General features: G+C 41.6%; 1 protein-coding gene across 2 annotated transcripts; it reads left to right on the plus strand.

Moving 5' to 3' along the window:
- The first annotated feature begins 419 nt into the window (after window positions 1–419).
- On the plus strand, window positions 420–9563 carry misp3 (MISP family member 3). 2 transcript variants are annotated; one of them, XM_085408629.1, is made up of 4 exons: window positions 420–552; window positions 3704–6155; window positions 7982–8055; window positions 8963–9563. In XM_085408629.1, the coding sequence occupies exons 2-4, from the start codon at window positions 3770–3772 to the stop codon at window positions 9059–9061; spliced, it is 2559 nt and encodes an 852-aa protein (XP_085264755.1). In that variant the 5' UTR covers window positions 420–552; window positions 3704–3769; the 3' UTR covers window positions 9062–9563. The 2 variants fall into 2 exon arrangements, with proteins under 2 accessions (XP_085264755.1, XP_085264756.1); XM_085408630.1 differs by having other exon boundaries at window positions 423–539.
- Window positions 9564–9853: the final 290 nt, after the last annotated feature.

A 9853-nucleotide genomic window follows, 5' to 3' on the forward strand; every position in this document is an offset into this window, starting at 1 on the left:
TAACAAATTGGTGTGTGCCATCTGGCTTCATGGAAAGATAAAGATTAGTTTTAGTAGGATCTTTACCTTGAGGCCACTCTTGTTGTGATTTGGCACTATATAAACTGAATGAAATGTCTGTCTCTGCAAAGCACAGTCTATTTATTCATAAGGCTAACCAAGCCTACTCTTGCTAGTAGCTTAACACTATTGTCTTAAATGCGATGCAACTCCAATCCAGTCCAATAAGATTATTACTACATATCATATTTTCAAATCCATGACAGCAGAGTAAGCCTGGAGCACATGTGTTTAAGCAGACTCTCATGCATATTTGTCCACGTATTAGTGATTGTGGGTGAATGAAATGCAAATGTGGGCGTGCACAATTGTTGGACTGATGGTGTTGGTGTGCACAAATGAGGAGAGCCGGGCTCTGAGGCATTGTGAGAGCCGAGAGCAGACAGAGTCCTGTTCTGCTGATTACACATCAGTGAATTGAAGCAAGACAAGTGTGTATTACACAGGAATCTATCATTTGGAGGGCATCTTCAAGACAGGTATGTGCAACAGGTATGTGTAGCTGTATATTCAGTTCCTGTAGTATGTTCTTGTTGAGTAGGAAACTGCTCTAAATACATACATGAAATATTTTCTAGGGTAAGTAATTACCACTGGGAAAAAACAAACAAGCGTAGTACAGAAATTTGGAGCAGCTGAGCCTATTGGGATAAATTTCTCAAATATGACACTTATGCCTGGAAAATGTTAAAAGAACATAGTCAGCAACTATTAGACAGCAACAACACTAGGAATGAATTTGGCTGAATTTATTCAAATTCATTTCAATTTTTTTGTCTAAAGTCGTTAGATCTTTAACAGTTTTAGGACATTGCTGACCACGAAAAGGAGGTTTATTTGTTTGAGCTGACACAGATGTTTTTTCCCCAATGATGATAATGATTATTCTGTTCTTTTGATAATGTAAGAGCCTTTGTGGATATAATGAACAAAACATAAGTCTGTTATGTAATTAAGTTTAATCCGCAACCTTACCTTTGGTAAAATTCTGCCAGATTCCTCTGAAAATAAAAAAGAATCCAATAATCAATTGTCAGAGTTTATGCTTAGAGTGGTTAAATTACATCAACATGCCCCAGAATGAATGAGCAGCTTGTTTTACTACCGTAGCGTTGGAGGCTACAAAGTTTAAACCATTATAACAAATTTCTTTCTCACTGTGGCAAAATGTTCCTTTTCATGCTCAATTTCACAATGAAGCTTAGTGTTGGGAACTCTCCGTTAGTAAGCGACTTATTATTCTGACTTTATGAATTTCAGGGGTTTCTGTCAGTTATTCTGTAACATAGGTGGTAGAGTCATGTGTGCAGGTAACAGCTGAGCCTGTGTTTCTGTGTCTGATCAGTTAAAAAGCAGCATGCATAAACTGAGTTAATGACTGAGGTTATTGTTCATTTAGGCACAGTAATAACTCCGTGGGAATGCCAGTTACCCAAATCTCACTGCCCCCTCATTACAAAACACCCGGCCTGACGTTAGCCAGGGTACATTTCATAATGGGCACTGGATAGGGCATTCAGTGAACACACTAATAAGCTGCTTATTAAACTGGTATATGAAACAAAACAAATAATGTTCTGGCTTGAAATCTTTTTACATTTCGGAAACAAGAAAGAAACCTTGAGTTAGTATGTGTGTCTTAACTGGAAGCTGATAATAATGTTAGCCCAGATACATCAAACGCAGCTGGAGATTGGCTTCCCAAACCAGTTTCTGTCATATCTCTCATATCTCACTGTTTCCTCTCCCTGATCTCATACTAATTTACCCGCACTAGGCTACATTGTTCTGCTGTTGCATCCACATGTTCACCCAGTATGCCACAGCGATCCCCATTCTTCCCACCGTGTCCTCATGCTGTCACTCCTTATAATCTGTACACGAAGGGGGTGTACCTCATTTGTCCGTCCGTCCCAGTTCATCAAAGACCCTTGATCCCCAGTGCTGTGGTCTACATTCCCCTAATGATCAGTCACAGTTGGAGTCCAGCCTAGTCAGAATGGCTTGGAAGTGATAATAGTGATGGGAAAGGGAGTTTTTCAGAACGCAAGCTGAACAAGAGATGACAGTGTGTGTGTGTGTGTGTGTGTGTGTGTGTGTGTGTGTGTGTGTGTGTGTGTGTGTGTGTGTGTGTGTGTGTGTGTGAGAGAGAGAGAGAGAGAGAGAGAGAGAAAGAAAGAAAGAAAGAAAGAAAGAAAGAAAGAAAGAAAGAAAGAAAGAAAGAAAGAAAAAGCAATAATACAGATTCAGGGCAAGCTTGAAATACAGGAGTGTGTATTAAAGAAAAAGAGATATTGGATGAGTTGGACTCCACTTTAGTCAGTATATCCCGCAGACAATCCTATTGTCTGCATGTGTGTGTGTGTGTGTGTGTGTGTGTGTGTGTGTGTGTGTGTGTGTGTGTGTGTGTGTGTGTGTGTGTGTGTGTGTGTGTGTGTGTGTGTGTGTTACTGAGCCATTTCCCAGCCTGTAAGCTGATTAAAGAAAAGGTGTGCTCAGCAGAAAACTTTAGTTAGGCTCTGCACAGAGTAGTTGCCACCTTACAGCCAAAGTCAGGCACAGCTTTATAAACACCCTGCGTGTCATATAATAACATAAGCGCACTAAAGCTGCCGTTAAAGAGAGAGAAAAGGAATGCAGTACACTTTAACTGGATTTGCAGTGCTCTAATCCAACACAGTTATTTAAGCATATACAGAAGACAGTAACAAATTAAAAGAGATACTAGTCCGCCATGCGCCCCAGAACAGTTTTAGTGATCTTTGCTCAGATGTCTGGATTCATACAATAAAAAAAAAAAGCACCCCTCCACAGCAAAACCCATCTGTTCTTTGATTGGATAGGTAAATTTGTGATTGACATGACATTGGCCAATCAGATGAAAGGAAGAAAAATAGAGTCAAAATTCGTACTTGTAACTTGAAACTTGAGTGCAGACTTTCTCACATAGTTTTTTGGCTAAGTCCACACACAAATTCTTTTTACACATTCAAATCCTGATTTACAAGTACAAAACTGATTTACAAGTACAAAACTGATTTACAAGTACAAAATATTTATGACCACAATTTGAGCCCATACAGATGAGTGCAATGAGTTCTGAGGACTGCAGCGTCGTCTGATTCATCCTCATTTTCATACTCGTATGGCCTGTTTTTAGATGTCATCACTTCAAGTATATTCCATTTTTTCTTTCATTTGTTTCTCACTTGCATAATAATGAACATATATTTATTTTAAAAAAAAACCTTTATACCATTATTTTTTAAAACCTCTGATAGCTGAAAGGGAAACAGAAGCTGACATTATCTTTTAAAAACAACAAATCCTGCTATGCAAATGCCAAGTGTCCTAACATGTTTTTTTCCCTCTTAACAATTATTTAAAAATGTTCTTTCTTGTCTGTTCGCTGTAGTATTTCAACAGAGATGAGAAAGAGTTATGAAAATACAAATGAAAACATGTCAGTATAGCCCTCAGCGTTTCGCACAGTGAAAACAGACAATGATTCATTGCAGCAGTAATATGAATGAGTTGTTTGAAATGCTCTAAAATATTAGTGTATAAAATAAACAATGCTAAACAATGTCAATCACTCTGCCATTCCCCTCTCCTCCATCTGTGCTCTTTTGCTTTCATTCAGACTGACTGGCTGGAGGCCAAACAACCTGACTGCTCCAAACACTTCTACATCAGCAGACCTGTCACCATGGCAACAAGACCCACGGCCTGGCAGGAGCAGTGCCCTGTCAACTTACTTGACGAGTCGGTCAATGAGTCTTGGGCGAGGGGTGACAACTTCCCTCTGAAAGGCTTAAAGGCACCCAAGGCAGAACCCGAGGAGGATATAGACACCCTGGAGCCTGATGCTCAGGTCAATACTCAGCGGGAGAAAGAGACTATCTCAAAAATCAAAACAGCTGATGCGACTAAAATGGAAAATGAAGGAGCTGCGAGAATAAGGGAGACAGAGGAAGCAGTGATGGGATCAGAGCAAGTTCCTAAAAACCTATCAGGAGGACTAAAGACTCAAGAGGAACCTGAAGTTGAGTTATGCGAGGAAGTTTTCCCGCCTACACTTTCCTTGGGTGCCTTATCAGCAGGAGTACACCGTGACAAAGAGGGCTTTTCCAGCCCTGAGGGTGAGGTGGCAGAGTGTATCAGTGATGTTGATGTCATTTCAGACCCAACAGAAGACATTACTTCTTTAGATAGCCAGAATAGTCGAGAATGGTTAAAGGCATCTCAGATGACTGAACCAGCTGATCAGAAGACATATAAACCATCTGTAACAGATGTAATAAGTACCGGTATAGTGGAAAATAATGTGTTACGACCTGCTCACCCTTCTTGCTCTGACATTAACATTACAGATGACGCGCATACTGTGAGTTCCCCTCCTTTTGCAGATGAAAGTGAGGAAGAAGAGGAAGTGGGCATTGCTATTATGGAACTGAACACATTAAATATCAACAGCAAGTCTTTCCAACCTTTATATTTAGCTTCCACTAATCAAGAGACAGACTCAGCTTTGCATGCAAAACCCTCAGATAAACACCAGGAGGGGCTGTTGTTAAAGAACCAACGTGAACCTGCCCTCAGAGGTGTAAACCAGGAAGCAGGACAACAGGTGCCTGGCCAGGGATCTCCACCTTTGTCGACCGTTGCCATGGAGCCGTCCAATCCAGGTGGGGCTGCTTCTGCTACAGGCTTTGCTTGCGTTGTTGCTGTGAGAGAAAGGCACAGCAGGGCGGGGGAAAGAACAGAGGGAGAAAATGAGCAAACAGGTGGGGAGGAAGGGCAGAAAGAGAGCGGACTTAAAAGGAACAAGCCAGCTGGGCAGCAACACAGCGGGGGACTGTTGAGATATTCACAAACAGTCCAAATACAAGAGCCGGAGATAGAAAAATATAGCTGTGGTGTGTCTCTGAAGCACAGCAACCACACCAGGATGGAGAATGACTCATGTGACGATAGCCAGAGTGACAGTGGCGTATCAGCTGATTTCTCCCCGTCCAACACTTTGGAGAGCTTTCCATCAACTGTATCCAGAGAGACTCCCATTGAGAGGGAGATCCGAAGGGCTATAGAGCGGGAACATAGCCTGAGAAGATCCAGAGGGCTTCCAAATCTACGCATCACTCCAGAGTATGTAGAGGTTCCCTTAAGAAAAACTGTTCTTTCCAATTCAGTAGCTGCGAAGACTGAGTGGTGTCAGGACAAAGATAGAGAGTTTGCTGGCAAAAAGATGCTGTATGAGATTCAAACGGAGACCCAGAGGGAGCAGGATCTGGTCAAGCTTGGGAAAATTCCAGGTTTTTATGATAAAGGCACAGTTCGACAAATAAGGGAGAAGAAACAGATCTATGAGACCTTTCAGACACCCAGTGACTCAACTTTTACAGCCTCAACCAGTCGCAGGGCCCCATCGGTTTCTTCTGTCAGCAATGGTTCAACTCCCAAGAAGCAGGAAGACATCTCATCACAGGTGTCCACCACAGAAGACACACGTGTCGAGAAGAGACACAGTTTGGATCTTCTTAGCCCGACACAGACCCCAAACTCTCCCATAGGACGGAGTGTAACCAAAAACACTCTTCAAGGACCGGGTATCTCACAGGGGACAAGTCGACAAGTCATAATCTTAGAGAACAACCTGAAGAACACAACACCGAAGAAACACCAAGACAAATCAGAGGGTATTACTGTTGTCGACTCTGGAAGTCCTTACATCTTATTGTCACAGAAAGGAGGGAATGAAAAAGTAACAGAAAAAAGACAAGAAAAGGAGGAGGTGGAGGATTTAGTACCCAAGGAGAACCCCTTTTTCAAGCTGCGCTCTTCAAATAATTTAGTGAAAGTGAAGGAGGATATCCAGGAGGCCCAGAAGAGGGAGAAGGAGCTTCGCAAGCAGAGGATTAGTCTGTATGGGGGCAGTGGTGGTGTTGGTGGTACACAAGGACAAGGAGGGGGAGAAAGAGAGGGAGGAAGGCCAGTCAGCATGGAGTTAAAGAGTCCTGTGCTGTCATTAAACGGACTGTCCGTTGCTGACGCACCTGGGTCATCATCCAAAGGAGAAACTGGACCCTCAGCAGGTTAGTGTAGGCCTGTGTTGGTCTCTGGGTGAGCATGTGTGTAAGGGTGTAATTGATTCTGTTTGTGCCCGCCTGCTCACATAGGCTGGTGTGTGTGTATGACTGGTTGAGCGTGGGTGTGTGTGTCATTTTTATATCCGTGGCTAGATGATGAAAACCCCCTGAAACAGCTCAGTGAGCACATTATTTCATTTTCCTTATGGTCAGTGGAAAACCTCAAAACAGCTTTCGAATCTACTGTTAGCTATTATGAGCAATAACTTTGCACCGGAGCCCATAAGCTGGCCGGCCAGAAAATAAAATTCTGTAACTCAACAAAAAATGTAGCACCTAACCTGTCATATTAATTGTGAAAAGCTGAGGCAGGGAAAAACCTGGCTCATATTTCAACGCTATTGTGTCAGGGAAGAAAGGAGCTGGCTGAAAGAGTCCAATCTGGGAATTAAGTCCGAAATCAGCATTCAAAAAGTGGATATAATCTGATACAGAGTTTGTGCATGTGTGTGCGTGTGTGTAGACTATTGCTGCCTATAGTGTATCTCTGGGAAATTTTGTTTGCCTGTATTATACAGTAGTGATTTCCAGGTGGGGTACTTGCTATTGTGTCAGCAATCCAGGGATCTTTATATGCTTGGTTTAAATAGTCAAGTAAGAAAATGGGCTAAATAGTTTAAATAATAAGTTAGTGACCTTAAATAAAGGGAGAAAAACAACTGCTAAATAGCCAATTTAGCCAAAGATAAATAGCTGAAATCAATACAGTTACAATAAAGATGAAACATATATTTATATATTTATAGATATTTATATATTATTTTTAAAGATATGGGTTTCGGTAGAGAGTTTAGTTTTGAGCTATATATATGTCTGTAACGTACATCTATACTATTAGATGGGTGGATATTCATATTAAACATAGTTTGAGTTAGTAACGTTAGCTTATAGCTTTAGCTAAGATGAAAGCTAAGGTTAGCTTAAAGCTTTTCCACCTGAGCCAAAATTTCAGGCTCCTCTGAACGCTTGATTTCAAACTTCTGTTTTTCCTTCTCCAGCTCTGCATGATGTTAAAAACAGGATACTGTTATATGGTCATTTCAAAACCAGCCCTGGCAGTGAGCATCGCCCTGCTAACAGAAGGCTCAAACCTTCTGTTGGGGCAAAGATTAAGATAGAGAATAAGGATTATTTTGAACTGTGAATGACGCAAAGCTACTCCAGTAGAGTCCAAGAATAAAAATATGAATAACACAAGTAGAGATTTATAAAAACAGTGCTTAATAATTCAAATTACAAACATTTGATACATGATTTTGAAGGGCATTTTGAAAGAGTGCTTGGCTGTGATACATCAGAAAAAAAAGACTGGGAGGCGTTGCTCTACAGTATGTTTCAGTGTGTTTTTTTGTCTGTGTTGTGTTGCCATGAAGGCTGATTTGTGATTACGTCAGAATGAATGACTTAAAACATTGTTGGTTTAACAATGAGTGACATAAACTGACCAGGGTGTGTCCACAAAGCACGCCGGACGGTAACTGAAGGTCGTGCAAAGTGCAGCTGCATATTGCTTTACACATCAGGCTTTATTGCCCTTCTGTTTCTTAATTACCGCTGCCTGCTTTTAGTTTCTGTTTCTCCACGTTCATGAACAGATTTCTTTCCGTCTGTTCCCTCTGCAATCCTCTGTCTCTTCTCATTTCTCTCTGCTGCCTCACGATGTTCAATCTTAATTTGATTCAGTGTTCACACTGTGGTGCTCAAACAACATCACAGGGGCACTTCTCCCTCACTGCTGTTCTTTCTTCATCTGCTTTTCTCTTCTCTTCCAGCACGCCTGTCAGTCAGCAAGTCATTTGTGTGGCCCCCGGTCCAGGCTGAAGACGAGAAGATTAACCGGCCAGAGGTGTGTCAGTGTTACAGTGTTACATTAATTTGTCACGCATCTGTCTGTTTAAAACTGCTCTGGACTGTAATGTGTCAAATGGAGAAAGTCTTGTGGGAGGATGTCAGCATCTCTTTTGCACCAAATATGGGACGCAAATATCTGATAACATGCTGAACACACAGTGAGGCTCTTATCTTTATAGATAAGGGATGAAGGCAAACAGCCCTGAGACTGAGAGAGAGCAAGAGAGAGAGGGAAGGAACGTGTCTGTAGAGTGTGTGTATGTGCGCACACTTGAGCAGTCAATAGCAGGCAAAGAGGAAAGTCAATTGACAATCCCACTGATTTGTGTTACCTTCCTTGTGGGTCTTGCATCTCTTTGATACTCTGGTATCTCTGATTAAAGCGGAGTGCTGCTTCGTGGCTTGAGCTGTTTAATTCAGTTTGGCATTGATGTGCTGGGGTTTAGCTGCATGGTTCAGTCTGACATTAGCAGCATTTTGCCCTCTTTCCTCTCACTTCCTCATAGACCCTCCCTCTCTTTCTCTCTCTGCTGGTTGATTATCTGTGCACAGACCTAGTTCCTGATTAAAGTTCAGAGATACATGAAGGATTGCAGGGCAAATTGGCCTCACTTGTTGACTTAGTCATACAGAACATGGCCTTGGATCACAGTCGCATTAACCTTCCTTTGACTTACAGAGCTAATGATGCTCATCCAAAGATATGTCCTCAAGAGGAAGCAAATTCATCCCTTTCTTTTCGCTCCCTCCGTGTTGGCTTTTTGGTTTGGTCTCCCACTCCAACATACTTTTGAATTCTCTTTCTTTTTCTGCTCCTACTCTTCCAACTTACTGCCTGCCTCTTCTTTTACCATGCAATCACCACTTACTCCTGTTCACTTTTTGTTCTCCTTTTCATTCAGCTCCCCCAGAGTCCTCGTACCCCTAGACAGAAGTCTCCTCTAGTGCTGCGCTGGGAATCAGGTCTGATCAATGGACACAACAACAAGGATTTGGACTGAGAAAGGTCTTTTTACAGAGACCTGCAGATGGGAATAAGGAACAACGATGAAGAGGAAGAAGGAGGGAACGTGGAGTGAGAAAGAGGTCAGGGATTGAGGCTAGAAAAGGGGTCGGGAGTATTGGGAGCAAGGAACATGATTTGTGGTGGACTAAAAAAAACCCTGAAGAGTCCTTCAGCAAAGAAGCGATGTGAATGGAGAACGTGGGGCACCTATAAGTAGATAAGCTCATGGCCTGCTTCAGGTGCTGAAAACCCTTAAGACTAATGAATGTAAAAAGACAATAAAAATAAAAATAATATGTAGGAGAAAAGAAGAATTTAGGAGATTTTCAAACAATCAGGAACTCCTTCATCTGTGGATTTCTTATGTTTTGAAAAAACAATGTGTCATCAAGAGTCTTATGTGCTTAACAATATCTACATAGAGGAAATAATTTGGTTTATTACACATGTAAACACCTTATGCAATCTGATACAACAGCCATGTAATAAACCCTATCTTTGCCTAGCTCTGTCTCCTGACTTTTTATTGACTCTGTCAGAATGCTGTTGGTTTTTTTTATTGAACTCTTTGGCCATTTTGAAGATTGCAGTTAGAGACCAGTGATATTTGATTGCATTATAAAATAATTACTTCAGCAATATATTTGCAATGACCAATCTTGAGCTAATCTACATGGCCACTCTACTGGGAACTCAGGATTTACTGGGATTTTTTTGCTGAGAACAGAATTTTCCAGTTCTACCATGGTTATCCAATACCCTTCAGAACACTGGAGCTTAATCATTC

This window comes from Rhamphochromis longiceps, linkage group LG6 (assembly GCF_057381845.1).
Source record: "Rhamphochromis longiceps isolate RC_006_pf linkage group LG6, R_longiceps_female_GT1.1, whole genome shotgun sequence".
NCBI lineage: Eukaryota > Metazoa > Chordata > Actinopteri > Cichliformes > Cichlidae > Rhamphochromis > Rhamphochromis longiceps.